Source organism: Sinohyriopsis cumingii, chromosome 11 (genome assembly GCF_028554795.1).
Source record: "Sinohyriopsis cumingii isolate HCF-2022 chromosome 11, ASM2855479v2, whole genome shotgun sequence".
In the NCBI taxonomy this organism is placed as follows: Eukaryota; Metazoa; Mollusca; class Bivalvia; order Unionida; family Unionidae; genus Sinohyriopsis; species Sinohyriopsis cumingii.
This window is the reverse complement of record NC_142971.1, coordinates 83570912-83588765: the sequence shown is the minus strand read 5'-3', so window position 1 is coordinate 83588765 and position 17854 is coordinate 83570912. Positions and strand designations below refer to the sequence as shown.

General features: G+C 32.9%; 1 protein-coding gene across 1 annotated transcript; it reads right to left on the bottom strand.

The window, feature by feature from the left end:
• Nucleotides 1-6729: 6729 nt before the first annotated feature.
• Nucleotides 6730-12343, bottom strand: LOC149788875 (allatostatin-A receptor-like). Its single transcript, XM_089975009.1, has 2 exons — nucleotides 12161-12343; nucleotides 6730-10781 (listed from the first exon to the last, which is right to left on the bottom strand). The coding sequence occupies exon 2, from the start codon at nucleotides 10685-10687 to the stop codon at nucleotides 9611-9613; it is 1077 nt and encodes a 358-aa protein (XP_089831135.1). The 5' UTR covers nucleotides 10688-10781; nucleotides 12161-12343; the 3' UTR covers nucleotides 6730-9610.
• Between the last annotated feature and the right edge of the window lie 5511 nt (nucleotides 12344-17854).

The following is a 17854-nucleotide window of genomic DNA, read 5'->3' as shown; positions in this document are numbered from 1 at the left end:
ATTCGATTCAACCGGTTCACCTAATAATAAAACTCATTCCGCTGAGATTCCGACAAATGAAAACGCTCAAACTTACTTTTGATGTAATACTGCCATAGTATCTCTGCAGTGGACGCTGGTGACTGTGACTACACTACACCAACTCCTTCGAACGCTTCAATAATTCAAGAGACGACGACTCGTTGACTTCAAACTCTGGATATTTGCTCACCTCACGTAAACCCAATTTATCTACACTCCAGGGATAACAAGGAAGTGACATCTTTGCTATAATACAAACACACCTCTGATAAACCGACATGAGAAAGTGAGACAGGAAGGATAAAAAGAGATAAGGGACAAAAAGAGCCAGGGTGGTCCAGAACCTACATTACCCAATAGTATAGACCCATGTGGACACTCAACCACTCTTTAGTCACGATGAAAAGTCCAGAACCTGTATTTATATACTACTAATGTCATGCTCTACGTTTGTTATACGTCTTACATTACCATGGTGGAGTGAGAAACACATTTTTTGTTTTGTTTTTCTTCACTTAAGTATAATATGTTCAATACATACGATTAAATGTGAAATAGCTTGTTCTGTATATAACTTTTTAAATATATTTTGTTCAATGTTGAAACAATCAGTCAGCGAACCGATTAATGAAGTAGACACATAATTGTTTTCTCTTTCTCTCTTTCTCATGAAAGGCAATCAATAATGTTACTTTGGTTATATAAATACATTCAAAAATCCCTTTTCACTTGTTTTTAATTGTTTTAATTTTTTTTATTTTTGGCTTGGAGTTTAAAGCTATTTTTAGCACGCTATCAAATATATATCGTGGAGATTATAAAGAGTGGATGAAGAAACACGGTAAGAACAACCAGTCTAAGTGCAGTTACCCATATTTGTTGACACAAGAAAATCGATCCCAGTCTAAAGCGTGAAATGGCATTGATCGTTCGAGGCGACCTCTTTAGATACAACGGCTATCTAAGATACGCGTGAACGACAAACATTTGACACTTTCGTTCGTGATGACGTTATATATATATATATATATATATATATATATATATATATATATATATATATATATATATATATATCCTACAAGTCTACAAGAATACACGTTAGTTCAGGTTACCTTTATTTATTTCTCTGCAACAAATATACATCCACCAAGCACCAACGTTTCCAGTGGACCTAAGATGGTATAACAATATCTAAGATGGTATAACAATATCTAAGATGGTATAACAATCTCCAAGAAATATTAGATCAGTGTCTTAGAATCTTTGTACAGGTAATAATAATATTAAGCCATACCCAAAAATCGCATATATATATATATATATATATATATATATATATATATATATATATATATATATATATACACACACACATCTGGGTTCCATGCTACATGAGTTGACTTGCCGTCGCGTCACTTCAATAGTCAGCATCCGGTTTCAAGTTGTTTTAGTCCTTTAGTTTCCGTTAATTAGTCAAACCCTTGGTACTCCACTTAAAATATCTGTACGTGTAAGACCTTTCTTAGGTGACGCACATGACATAAGTGACAAAAAGTTTATAGAAACTCAAAACTTTTATATATTACACTGACATGTAAGATATGCAAGTAAAGAGTAAAATAACGAAAACAAAGGGCAAAAACAAATTTAAAAAGAGTAAAGTAGTGTAAAACAGAATCCGATGATACTCAAGATACAGATATGCAAGCTATTTGTTCAAGCGTTTGTAACAAAATAATCAAGGGCATGGAGTAAGAACCTGCATTATGCACATAGCCACTCATTATTTTCATTTAAGTCCTTCTCCCAAAAGTAACGGATCTCTGGTATAAAATCAAATGCAAATGGCACAAGCATGATTCCTGTCCTTTAAAGCCTTAGTTCGACTTCAGGTTTTGTAAAATTATTTGAAACACCAAGCAAAGTAGGTCCTGTTATTAAATGATGTCCTCTCTGATGCCAAGCATCTACGCTGACACATTTAGTCTACTATGGAGTATTCCAGTATGGACATGTTTGAGGTCCGCACATTTCTGTCCTACATAAAGTATGTTTGCAAATCCTAGTGTCTTTTTTTCTAAGAAGCAATAACTGTATTCTATTGCGAATATTAGTTTCGTATATATGATGACCAACCGTACGTTTAGCAACGTGTACGTTTATACTAAGAACGTATTTATATCATAAAAGATGTGGTATTCACCGAGCTATAACCGGCACGTTGAAGCTCTATTGTCTTTCTACAGCAGACCATGTTTTTAATGTCGTTCCAAAATGTACGTGTGTAGTATGTGTACAATATTGGATTAATACAACAATTCATGTAGGCCATGCATTTAGCTGCATATATTATTGATGCAATTGTCACAGTAATATGTTCCTTCTTTGAGACATGACTATAGAGCATAATAATCTGAAGTGGCAGCCAACATACCTCAAAGACTGTCGCCAGCAAAATCACCATCTTTATGACACGTTTCCTAGATTGAAATTGACCATGGTCTCCCTGATTGTACGGTCCACGAGACTTTCCAGTTAGAAAAACTTTCAACATATGTCCATATAGAACAAACAACACAATCAGTGGCAAGAGATAGGAAAACATAAATAAGCATATGGAAAAGCGAGAAGCATCTTCGAAATGGATAGCACAAACCTTTCCTTGTTCATCAATACTTTCTGGGTTTATATTTACTTCTTTATCCATAAATAGCAAGGGAATATTTCCTAATATTACGAGGATCCATAAGACAACAAGTGCAATGCAGCAGTTTCGTTTTGAACGCAGCATAATGGCCCTGATTGGATGTATCAAAGCAATGTATCTGTCCACTGAAACGAGAACAAGTATATACATCCTTGCAATGTAGCAGACATATTCTACATACGTGTGAATCCGGCACCAAATGTCCCCAAACGGCCAGAAGTGTAAAACAGGGTATACGGCTTGGAACGAAACACAAAAAAACAACGTAGAGTAGATCAGCTATAGCCAGGTTTAATATGAGGTACTTTGTAATTCCTCTAATTGCCCTGAGGCGCAGAATAACAATTATTGTCAGGATGTTGCCAACCAATTCAAATATAGTGATCAGTCCAAATAATACTGGGATGAGGATTCTTGTTAAATTTATAAAAATTTTAAAGCCTCTTCAAATTCTTCCAAATCGATATCTTATGTAATGTCATCTGTTGAGCTGTTCCAGAAATGAATACTATCAACATCATCGTACATCAGTGTTGTTGTACTTTCCATTGTTGCTGCTGGTGATATTACGTTACTTATTGTAATCTGTCGGAGTTGTTGTGATATATTAAGAATAAGGTTTCCCTCTGTTTGTCCCTTTTCTCTGCGAAGAATAAATACATAATTAGTAGGTTCATTATTTGTCAAGAAGAAATACATGTATGCAAAGTAGCCATGGGTTTTCTTATTTTAATTACACCTAAAATATGACGGAATTTGAAAATACAATATTAGTAAGAGTAGCGTTTTAGAACTTGATACACACGACATGGAAGTGGTCAAAACATTGGAAGAAATTGGAACAGTGAAAACCGGTACCACTGTTTTATAAAAACCTTAGACACAAAACACGAAATTGTTCGAAACATCAAACGGTAATGATTAACAATGTTACCTTAGATTTTTAGGCCGTTTTAGTCTCAATCGTTTTATTTGTAACAAACCAATGCATACAACAGGCTTGAAACTTTATTTTTATATCGTAAGCTGTCAGAGTTCGAAAGTAACCAATTTATGCGTGCATCGTTCAGCTTGCTAAGGAGAACATCTAAGATATATTGATTTCCCGTAAATAGTGCAATGTATTTCCTACGTTTAGATTAGGAAGGTTTCACTAAGTACTTGCACGCAACACCGTGCATATAATACAGTATATCAGGATTGTGTATACATTATGATTTCTTTTTCGTTTTTACAATCTTTCAATTTTGATTAATATAAATATAACAATTCGAGATAATGCGTGTCCCTACTCACCATCAACCGGTCAACAAACCACAATTATTTTCAGGAATACAAATATATGTGATTACCTGCAGCAGTTAACATTACACATCCAAAATCACCTGAACTGATCAAAGGAGGAAATCAAGACCATGAACTGAATAAAATTTCCTTACAATACCGCCGAAATAACAGCGCACTCGGTAAAAAGGAAATATAGTAATGGAATTGCTTTCTTCAACGATCATGTCTCAAAGGAAGGAGTCATCCTTTTATTAGCCAATGCAAATTTGAATAACCTTCATAGCACCTTTACTACAGTTCAGAGTTATTATTTGAAACACCCAAGTCTATCTTTGCTAGTGATTATTGTTAAAAATGACAGTTTCGGGCTATCTGGACGCTATGTTGGAGGTCAATTAAACTATATATGTGTGTTCAGGTTCTGAACGTACTTGTTCAAAGTTCATTTGTATCCCTCATATATATATATATATATATATATATATATATATATATATATATATATATATATATATATATATATCGTGTTTACCATTTTAATTGCATTATGTTGAGAGTTGAGGTTTTCGATATCCGATTGGAGACTGCAGTTTGGATCAATCTGCATCTCTTAATGTTGGGCAAAGGGCAAGTTGGTGTACCAATGGCATGACATAGAGAGATAAAATATTTGGTTGTTGGGATGTTATCAGTTAGATCATAATTAACATGGTTAAACTGTAGAAAGTGGTGACAAGAAATGAATTGTGTTTTCAATTTTAGTTAAGGAAAACCTAAACGTGACCTGCGGAGAAAAATGACTATATCTGTGTGTTGAAGTAACGTCAACCATCCATAATTGATTACATATTCAATTTGGCAATTAGCATGACAAGAATAGGCTGGTCTCAGGAAAGTCATCATAAATTCTATATGTAATATTTTCAGATTGCATTGAGACAAGGAAAATGATCGAATTAAAGATGTGGTCCATCATTATAATTAAAGTTTCCCAGTCGGAAGCATATATTTATACGTCAAGTCTTACCTATTTTTCAGTTACACAGTTGTATTCTATATTTGTCTTGGCTGTATCCTATATTGTATTTGGCGTATCCTATATTTGTCTTGATTGTACCATATATGGTTTTTATTGCATCCTATATTTCTCGGTTTCTGTCAAAAAGCAGATACATATATTCAAACAGATGCATGAAACAGTACATACAAAGAGCAATGACGTTTGTAGCAATTTAAGAGCTCGTTAAAGAAGCAGTGTACAAGGTCACGTGATATGAGCGAATCTGAAACTTTGACATATCGCGGTGATTGTAGAATGTGCACGTGTAAGTTGGCGAAATTGAGACTGACTAGAAAATTAAAAATCTAGGTCGCGCCAGGCATTAGCATAAGAAATATACACGATAATGTTTTAATATAATCACATATGATTCGGATACATACGTCATTATGATAACTTATGTATGCTCACGTTTAAATTAGATAACTATGGTATATTCCTATATTCCTAAATGTAGGATAATTATGGTATATTCCTAAATGTAGGAAAATAATACAGTTTTAAGTGTAAAATCATCTTAATAATACAAGTGCAATAAAGTCATATGCACATAAAATAATAAAACTAATGATAATAATAAATAAAAATAATGAGGACTTTGTATAGCGCCTAATCTTTAGAAGCTCTAAGAGCTTTACAACATTCGACAACCCCTATAAGATAAAAAATATATAATGATATGATTACAAACACAAACACCATGAAATTAGAAAATATTAAAGAATTAAGAATTTCCCACAGGTGCTATTATGAGGAGATAATTGTCTCCTTTTAACTCCTGGACTGTGCTCACTGTTCCATATCACTCATAGCTAATAATTTAGTTTGTTCTTCAGGTTCTTGAATATACATTTTATAAAAGTTGTTATATGTTAATGAGTTTCTTTACGGAGCGAATCCAACTCTCGCGTCAATTCTGCTAGAAGTCACTTGTTTTCCCCTTATTTCCAATAAATTCTCGACAATAACCGTTGTTTACTGAAAGCCCTAATACCGCGCCAAGACTATAAATTCTTTCACTCTAATCAATGATTGACTTCACATTTGCATTGCTTCTACTTGTTAACATTCCGTAACGTGAGGGCAATACTTCACACCGTGAAATTACATATCACAATCTAAACACCAAATACGGTGAACTATTCTTCTATCCTATCTTGGTTCAGCCTAACAGCTATTTTGAGCTTCATTTCACACGTGCCTTTACACCATATTTACCATAATGAAAACAATAAAATGCGTATCGTGCTAATGGAAAAATGTCTCCTCGGTCATTCAATTGCACAAAAGATCAATCCTTATCACAATTATTTTACTTGGAGATACAGAATCAAAGCCTGTAGATTTACATAGGAACTACTTGGCACCATGACTTCTTATCCGACTTTGACCTGCACTCAACTACGAATCAAATAGTACATAACATCCATGATTCGGATAACTAGCGAAATTCAATGATTTATGTCAATTTTATTTAAATATAAAAGGATTATAAAGAACGATAGAACAAAACTAGATCAGTTCTGCTTGCACTGAAGTCAACAAGTCACTCATTGCTTTGACCAATGGTCATTCTTTTTTAAATCCACATACAATATATAAACAATTTAGAAGATATTATTCGATGAATTCATCAGATAGCAATCAGAAAAATATTTTAAATAATTTATCCAACATTTTCAAATTACATAATCTAAGTATAATCTAAGTATATAATCTGTTTGACAAAATGTTCCATCATCATTAATATAGTAACTCAATAGTATAAATGTATGAAGTTCAAACTGAACTCCAGTGGTGTTCAAAATACATTCCAGTATAGAATGTGTTAATGTGCCAATTTCAGAAATATGGTGATGTGCTTACAGTCGTTTGGCGTATTATAATAATATAATTCAAAATGTTCATGACTGAATTCACTATAATTTAATAAATAAGAATATGTGAGAGCACTTTGTGGTTCCAGTACATCATAATTTGAATAAAAAATCATACCAAACTAAACAGTGAACACAACAATAAGACCTAGTTAGTATACCCCTCCATTTCACCTAGTTAGTATACCCCTCCACTTCACCTAGTTTGTATACCCCTCCACTTCACCTAGTTTGTATACCCCTCCATTTGACCTAGTTTGTATTCCCCTCCACTTCACCTAGTTAGTATACCCCTCCACTTCACATAGGTCGCAATTAATATTTCTGGAATTACTCTGAAAACTTACTTTCTAGGGTCACAGCATGGAATACAGCTTTAATTCAGTCTGAAGTAAACATCAATAATAAATCTTTTCACAGAGAATACTGATTATGCGTTATACTGTTTACAATATAAATTCCACTGGTCAGGCAGACCAAGCATTTGATTTTTGATTTTTTTTTACAAAATAAAGATATACATAGACTTATTAGTACGAAAAGCAAACGAACAATACAAATTTAATATACAAATCACCTTCTCTCGTAAAGCAAACGAACAATACAAATTTAATATACAAATCACCTTCACTTGTAAAGCAAACGAACAATACAAATTTAATACACAAATCGACTTCTCTCGTAAAGCTAACGAACAATACAAATTTAATATACACATCACCTTCAGTCGTAAAGCAAACGAACAATACAAATTTAATACACAAATCACCTTCTATTGTAAAGCGAATGAACAATGCAGATTTAATATACAAATCATGTTCTCTCGTAAAGCAAACGAACAATACAAATTTAATACACAAATCACCTTCTCTCGTAAAGCGAATGAACAATGCAAATTTAATATACAAATCATCTTCTCTCGTAAAGCAAACGAACAATACAAATTTAATATATAAATCACCTTCTCTCGTAACGCGAAAAAAAAATTATACAATAAAGCTTTCTTTTATCCATTAGTCAGATGTACATTTAATTGAAATTTTAAAAGATTACTCTTTATGAATGACACAAAATATACATCAAAATAATATAATACTTATATACATGTGAAAGTGCATCTGCAGTTTGAATATCTTTCCTTTAAAGTGCCTAAAATATTGCAATCCTGCAATATCAAACTCCACCAAAATCTGATTTTTGTTTGTTTTCTCATTCTGATGCAAGTAAGGGTGTTATGATCACTGATTTCAAGAACTGGAGTAGGAGGTTAATTAATATACTCTTCAAAGGATGGCAAAATTTTTATCAAAGCCAAACATTTCTTGTCGGCTGTGGAATAATTTCTCTGCCTCTTCTTTAATTGTTTAGAAAATAACACACTAGATGATCTGCACTTTTTTAATCTTTTTTAATCAATACTTCACAAACCCCATCAACACTTGCATCAAGAGACATTTGTAATAATTGACTCCAATTAGGGGCTGAAAAAACTGATGCACTCTTGAGTATGAATTTGAATGTATATACAGCCTTCTACTCAACAAATTGGTCAGGGACTCAGGAATTAAAGAAATGTTTAAACAAAATTTACGATAGCATTACAGCCATACTCAAACATCGCATCAGATGCATTTATAAAAATCGTAATCACATTTTGCAGACCAATGAAACTTAGTATTTTGCTTAAACAATTAGTCAGGAGTTCAACAGGGAATGAAAAATGGGAACACAATTTCCCATAATATTAAGCCTTACCCAAATATCGCATATATATATATATATATATATATATATATATATATATATATATATATATATATATATATATATATATATATTATTTAGAGACCCATCTGGGTTCCATGCTGCATCAGTTAACTCGCCGTCTCGTCATTTCAATAGTCAGCGTCCGGTTTGGAGTTGTTTTTAGCCCTTCAGTTTCCGTTAATTAGTCAAACCCGTAGTACTCCACATAAAACCGATGAATGTGTAAGACCTTTGTTAGGCGACGCACATTACATAAGTGACTAAAAGTTGATGGAAACTCAAAATATTGACATATTACACTGATAAGTAAGATATGCAAGTAGAAGGTAAAGTAATGAAAACAAATGGCAAAAAAATAAATAAAAAGAGTATAATACTGTCAAACAAAATCCGACGATACTCAAGATCCAGATATGCAAGTTATTTGTCCAAGCGTTTGTAACAAAATAATCAAGGGCATGGAGTAAGAACGTGCATTCTGCACATGGTTTCGCATTATTGTCATTGAAGTCCTTCTCCCAAAAGTAACGGATCTCTGGTACAAAATCAAATGCAAATGGCACAAGAATGATTCCTGTCCTTTAAAGCCTTAGTTCAACTTTAGGATTTTGTAAACCTATTGAAACACCGTGCAAAGTAGGCCTGGTTATTAACTGATGTCCTCTCTGATGTCAAGTATCTACGCTGACACATTTAGTCTACTATGGAGTATTCCAGCGTGGACATGTTTGGGGTCCGCACATTTCTGTCCCTAGATAAAGTACGTTTGCAAATACTAGTCTTTTTTTATGAAGCAATAACGGTATTCTGTTGCAAATGTTAGTTTCATATATTTTTTTATGCCCAAACGTACGTTTAGCAACGTGTACGTTTAAGCTAAGAACGTATTTATTTCACAAAAGATGTGGTATTCACCGAGCTATAACCGGCACGTTGAAGTTCTATTGTCTTTCTACAGCAGACCATGTTTTTAATGTCGTTCCAAAATGTACGTGTGTAGAATGTGTACAATATTGGATTAATACAGCAATTCATGTAGGCCATGCATTTAGCTGCATATACTATGAATGCAATTGTCACAGATATATGTTCCTTCTTTGAGACATGAGTATAGAGCATAATAATCTGAAGTGGCAGCCAACATACCGCAAAGACTGTCGCCAGCAAAATCACCATCTTTGTGACACGTTTCTTAGATTGAAATTGACCATGGTCTCCCTGATTGTACGGTCCACGAGACTTTCCAGTTAGAAAAACTTTCAACATATGCCCATATAGAACAAACAACACAATTAGTGGCAAGAGATACGAAAACATAAATAAGCATATGGAAAAGCGAGAAGCATCTTCGAAATGTATAGCACAAACCTTTCCTTGTTCATCAATACTTTCTGGGTTTATATTTACTTCTTCGGCCATAAATAGAAATGGAATATTTCCTAATATTACGAGAAGCCATAAGACAACAAGTGCAATGTAGCAGTTTCGTTTTGTACGCAGTATAATTGCCCTGATTGGATGTACCAAAGCAATGTATCTGTCCACTGAAACGAGAACAAGGATATACATCCTTGCAAAGTAGCAGACATACTCTAGATACGTGTGAATCCGGCACCAAATGTCCCCAAACGGCCAGAAGTGTAAAACAGGGTATATGGCTTTGAAGGAAACACAAAACACAACGTAGAGTAGATCCACTATTGCTAGGTTCAATATAAGGTACTTTGTAATTCCTCTAATTGCCTTGTGGAGCAGAATAACAATTATTGTCAGGATGTTGCCAACCAATCCAAATATAGTGATCAGTCCAAATAATAATGGGATGAGGATTCTTGTTAAATTTATAAATTTTAAAACTTCTTCAAATTCTTCCAAATCAGTATCATATGTAATGTTTTCTGTTGAGCTGTTCCAGAAATGAATACTATCAACATCATCGTACATCAGTGTTGTTGTACTTTCCATTGTTGCTGCTGGTGATATTACGTTACTTATTGTAATCTGTCGGAGTTGTTGTGATATATTAAGAATAAGGTTTCCCTCTGTTTGTCCCTTTTCTCTGTGAAGAATAAATACATAATTGTTAGGTCCATTATTTGTCAAGAAGAAATACATGTATGCAAAGTAGCCTTGGGTTTTGTTATTTTAATTACACCTAAACTATGACGAAATTTAAAAATACAATAATTAGTAAGAGTAGCGTTTTAGAAATTGATACACACGACATGGAATTGTTCAAAACATTGGAAGAAATTGGAACAGTGAAAACCGGTACCATTGTTTTATAAAAACCTTAGACACAAAACACGAAATTGTTCGAAACATCAAACGGTAATGATTAACAATGTTACCTTAGATTTTTATACAGTTTTAGTCTCAATCGTTTTATATGTAACAAACCAATGCATGCAACAGGCTTGAAACTTTATTTTTATATCGTACGCTGTCAGAGTTCGAAAGAAACCAATCCAATTTATGCATGCATGCCAACAAGCCACAATTATTTTTGAGGAATACAAATATATGTGATTACATGCAGCAGTTAGCATTACACATCCCAATCACCTGAACTGATCAAAGGAGGAAATCAAGACCATGAACTCAATAACATTTCCTTACAATACCACCGAAATAACAGCGCACTCGGTGAAAAGGAAATATAGTAATGGAATTGCTTTCTTCTACGATCGTGTCTCAAAGGAAGGAGTCATCGATTTATTAGCTAATGCAAATTTAAATAAACTTTATAGTACCTTTACTACAGTTCAGAGTTATTATTTGAAACACCCAAGTCTATCTTTGCTAGTGATTATTGTTAAAAATGACAGTTTCGAGCTATCTGGACGCCATGTTGGAGGTCAATTAAACTAGATATATGTGTTCAGGTTCTGAACGTACTTGTTCATAGTTCGTTTGTATCTCTCTCTATATATATAGTGTTTACCATTTTAATTGCATTATTTTGAGAGTTCAGTATTTCGATATCCGATTGGGGACTGCAGTTTGGACCAATCTGCATCTCTTAATGTTGGGCAAAGGGCACGTTGGTGTGCCAAGGCATGACATAGAGAAATAAAATATTTGGTTGTTGGGATCATGTCAGTTAGATCATGATTAACATGCCTCAACTGTAGAAAGTGGTGACAAAAAATGAATTGTGTTTTCAATTTTAGTTAAGTAAAACCTGAATGTGACTTACGGAGAAAAATGACTATATCTGTATGTTGAAGTAACGTCAACCATCCACAAGTGATTACATATTCAATTTGGTAAATAGCATGATAAGAATAGGCTGGTCTCAGGAAAGTCATTATAACTGCTATATGTAATATTTTCAGATTGCATTGTGGCAAGGAAATTGATCGAATTAAAGATGTGATCCATCATTACAATTAAAGTTTCTTAGTCGGAAGAATATATTTATACGTCAAGTCTTACCTATTTTTCAGGTAAACAGTTGTATCCTATATTTGTCTTGGCTGTATCCTATATTGTCTTGATCGTATCCTATATTTGTCTTGATTGTACACTATATGGTTTTTATTGCATCCTATATTTCTCGGTTTATGTCCAAAAGCAGATACATATATTCAAACAGATGCATGAAACAGTACATACAAAGCGCAATGAAGTTTGTAGCAATTTAAGAGCTCGTTAAAGAAGCAGTATACAAGGTCACGTAATATGAGCGAATCTGAATCTTTGACATATCGCGGTGATTGTAGAATGTACACATGTGGTTGGCAAAATTGAGACTGACTAGAAAATCAAAAATCTCGGTCGCGCCAGGCATTAGCATAAGAAATATACATGATAATGTTTTAATATAATCACATATGATTCGTATACATACGTCAATATGATAACTTATGTATGCTCAAGTTTAAATTAGATAATTATGGTGTATTCCTAAATGTAGGAAAATCATACAGTTTTAAATGTAAAACCATCCTAATAATAAAAGTGCAATAAAGTCATATGCACATATAATAATAATAAAAATAATAATAATAATAGTAATAATAGTAATAATAATACTGATAATAATAATAATGAGAACTTTGTATTGCGCCTAATCTTTAGAAGCTCTAAGCGCTTTACAACATTAGACAACACCTATACGATAGAAAACATATAATGATATGATTACAAAAACAAACACCATGAAATTAGAAAACATTTTTTAAAAAAACATGCAGATAATATTTCAGGTAGGATTTATTATTAGGTCTTTAAGTTTGTTCTTGCAGTCGAAATAAGTGAGTTTTGAGAGCACTCTTGAATATGATCACGGTGTATTTGTGTCTAAGTTCATTGGGCAATTCATTCCACCTTGCTGGGCCCTGGTATGCAAAAGAACGCTGTAGAAATAGGTAAAGCGAAGCCTCATTTGAAAGACCAAGAGATTATATATTTAGTGAAATTATATATTTCACTTTATACTGTACCATTACAAATGCATGCTTTGTCGAGCAAAATCAATATTCTAAAATTCTGCTTGCCAAATAGTCATACGAAGATTAGTTTATCTTGTCTGAGAATCTCGTATTGGCTTAAGAATTTCCCACAGGAGCTATTCGGAGGAGATAATTGTCTCCTTTCAGCTCCTGGACTGTGCTCACTGTTCCATATCACTCATAGCTAATAATTTAGTTTGTTCTTCTGGTTCTTGAATATACATTTTATAAAAGTAAGGTTCGGGTCTTGGGCATCCTACACATACAAAATAGCAGACCTGAATATCATTCAGATTTAACGTTTCATGAAACGAGTATATATTTGGTTTTAGACACGTTTCAGATTTGGTATAAAATTTGTGATCTCACTTAAGCGCCGTACACAATTAAGTAAAGTATTCACCTTTGCAAATAGTACGGGATGATGTATACGTCTGTAAAATAAACGTACAATTTATAAATATGTATATACTAAAGTATAATGTATACATTTGCGCACAATATCGTATGATGTATAAATCCGTAAGTATTAAATTACGAAGTATAAATCTGTACATATTAACGTGCAATGTATAAAGCTACGGTAACTACACATCTTATAAATCTGCATATATTAACGTATAATCTATGGATGCGTACATATTAAGACCCAGTGGATAAGTGTACAATATTTATATATATGCGTATTAATATTCGGTGTATAACACTTAATGTATAATGTATAAATCTGTACATATTAAGATACGATGTATAAAACTTATGTTATAACGTAAAAATCTGTACATTTTAAGATACGATGTATAAAACTTAATGCATGATGCATAAATCTATACATATTAAGATACGGTGTATAAAACTTAATGCATGATGCATAAATCTGTACATATTAAGATACGGTGTATAAAACTTAATGTATGATGCATAAATATGTACATATTAAGATACGGTGTATGAAACTTAATGTATGATGCATAAATATGTACATATTAAGGTACGGTGTATAAAACGTAACATTTTTCAATCAATTTATAACTTGTGCACTTCATTGTTTTGTTTCACTCAGACTAGATTCTGATATCTTTCAGGGTCGAATTCTTGTTGTTATATTTCATGAAAACAATTTTGAAGGGGGTCGATAATCCCTAAAAAGCAGTACCTTGTTTTGCAAAACAGAGAGTTTCAATTGACGGGCTGTTCCTGCATATAATGGATACCGGGCTTTAAATTTTGGCATTACACATACACACACACACACACACACACACAAACACAGTATTTTCACTCTATATTGTTCTTATATTACGTACGTAGCAAATAATAATAGGGCAACAGGACGTTCACCTGATGACATATATAGTCAATTTGCCTCCTCGATAAATAGATAGATAGATTGACATACAGATAGACACACATACACACACACACATATATATATATATAGAGAGAGACAGACAGACAGACAGATAGATAGATAGATAGATAGATAGATAATGCCCTTGCAAAGGTACATGTAATAAACAAAAATATTTGCTTTTTGTATTGATTAACATTAGTGGAAACTAAGATATATTAAAATTGTATTAACCTAAATTACTACAGTTTCAATTCCTTTATCACCAGAGCAAAAGTATTCTGCGAGGTTTATCATGGATGAGTGTTCTTAAAAATGCATGTCTTTTAAATGCATGTTTACGAAAGTCGTCGAGATAGTCAGATAATGTATTGTAGATGTCATTTATCTATGATCATAGTAGCGTGTTCTTAAGTCCACTGCAAGGGTCGTCATTTACGTGCTATATATTTTTACAGACAGAATATGAGCAAGACAAGCCTACATTGCCTAAAACATGGGTCAGGTATGTATAGTACTCAATAAATTGAACAACCCTCCAGCGAAGACTTTCTGTTCTTAACCTCGTTTTTGTAGTGTTTATTGCACGTCTTTTGCCATTTAGATATATGTCTACACTTTGTGTGTGTGTGTTTATCCGTGATTAGAGCATTACTACTTACATGCAGTATTTCGAAGAAAGTGTTTGGTTTTATGTTTATAAAATACATTTATATTAGTGTTCTTGTGAAGGCGAAAGTAATGTTTTGTATTTAAAACTGTGTTACTGCCCAGTACCATAATGCAGATTAAATTTCAGTATCTTTAACAGTATTATCTGAACGGAAGTAATCACATTTTCTTGGGTATATTGAATACCTAGTAATATGAGAACTTGGCTATAACAAATACCCCAAAATCACATACAGACAGCTTGATACAAAGAACAGAAACCTGAAAAGCTTTCTCTATGTCCCATTATAAAGCTGGAGGAAGTAACAAAAATAATTAAATAAAAATAATAAACTAAAATATGCATAGGTTGTTATATGGGTTTACTTTTTCCCATTTACTATTAGTTTGTACCTCACAACCAGTCCTTATACAGTCAGGACAATTTGATGGAAAAGGGATATTTATGAAACACTGAAAGTAAAGTGGAAATCATCTTAACAGTATAGATCGAAGCAATAGTATAGTTAGAGCTTCTTTTGTTTATAGCTATTATCACAGTATAATTAGTACTGACTTTGTTTATTAAAATTCTTGCTTATGTTTTACTGTGTGTGGCGTTTAGTGATATCATTACATTCAGATATAAATGCATCTAAATTTGTTTTGTTTTTTATTTCATGAAAAGCTATTTCATAAAAGGTGTATTTCGTCAACCATTCAGAGATTGTTCTCAAAGTTTTGATATTGTTTGAAATCTTTTCATATTTTTGATTGAAAATCATAATGTTTATGTTAAAATAATGACAGTGACCTTTTCGTTCGAGCATCTTTTAGAAAGGTGGGGATTATGTCCTCCTGCGTATGAGTACCTCCCTCCTTTAGTAATGTACTCTGCCTCCTTAAACATTAAAGACGCAGACTTGAGAATTTGGAATATGAATGGTGGTAGTCTTTTGATGTACACTTTATTTCAAATGTACGGTTAATACTGTTACAAAAATCTAAACATCTGAAATATTGCTTTGGAATTCTACAAGTTGGTTTATGTCATATTCAATGCTACGGCTATGACGTATGCATTGGGCTTTTGGATCTCTCTCTCTCTCTCTCTCTCTCTCTCTGCCAAGGGATAGTCTCTGTGGATGTGCTTCACCAGGGTCACCACTTGGAATCTGCCGAGATCCCCAATCAACAACCATAGATGTGTATGTAGGGCATGATACATAACAAGACATACCGCTATAACTAAAACAGGCCAAGGGTTGTGACCCTTAGGTTGTGGAAGTGCCCCATAGTCATAATTTGGAAACATTTGAGATCCCTTCTAGCCATATTCTGGTTAAAGGACATGCGAATAAACCAGACATGTTTTCAGTACAGACCTGAGGAAGGAGAATAGATCAGACATGTTACAAGTACAGACCTTAGGAAGGAGAATAGACCAGGCATGTTACCAGTACAGACCTGAGGAAGGAGACCAGCTACTGGACCATAAAACTACTGAGACCCCCATGGTTTTTGGAGGGAAAGATTTAACAAAATGATAATCATGTCCAGCACAGTCCAAAGGCTGTGTCCCAGTGGATGGGAACCTGTACCCTTGCTCATAACATTGATGTCGATCATATTTATATATAAAATCTGTCCTGCATAAACATGGTAAGTGACAAAATATTAGTTTACATAACAGTCGGATTAAAATACACTTTGACAGCTAAAGAAAATAGCTATATTTAGCTAAACATTTGACGGGTATTTTTAGGCAAATTCTATTTCTGATAGTTTCGTAGCAACCATTAAAATTTTATCGGAACCAGATAGAAATAATGTATGCACATCTCCCTCAAACTATACTGGTACCATTTTTATTAAGGTATTGGATGAAATATTTATTAGGTCATAATCTTAAAAAAGGTGTAAAACATGGTTTCCATGCCATCCAGGTGAGAAACATAATGCTCACATCTTCACACATTACTTGATTCAAGGATATCAAATTATCAAGAACGGTTGTTATGTTAGATGTTTTAATTAACGCTATATTCGTATATCTCCATAGCCATTATACATCATTGACATCAGCCAGGTAGAAAAGTGTTTTAATTCTTTTTTTTAATATAATGGCAATTTAAGTCAACATTAGAAGAAAAAATATATAATTTATAGTTTCTACAATTCCTGTATGTATTGAGAACAAATCGCTCTCTGCTAAGGGGTAAACCAGTTTTCACACCAGAAATATTTGTTTTCTATTACCTCAATATAATTAATTTTTTCAACAAATAAATGCGTGTAATATGTTCTTTTTATCTCAAAATTAGAGCCAGGTTTTGAAAGCTATCTTTAGTCTGGAAATATATATTTTTGGTGTTTAAATACTTTCACCACCACCCAAAGAAATAAAAACATTACTTGGACAATCTTAGAGTTCAATGATAAAAGGAGAAAAATCTCTCAACCAATCCGAACCTGCCGATTATATATATATATATATATATATATATATATATATACATATACATACCTATATACATACATATATGCATACATACTTCATACACACATACACACACACGTATATATATATATATATATATATATATATATATATATATATATATATATATATATATATATATATATATATATATCACACCATGGCATGTCGTA

Coding starts and splice junctions, on each gene's coding strand:
- LOC149788875 (XM_089975009.1), bottom strand. CDS start 10,687: ATGGAAAGTACAACAACACTGATGTACGATGATGTTGATAGTATTCAT.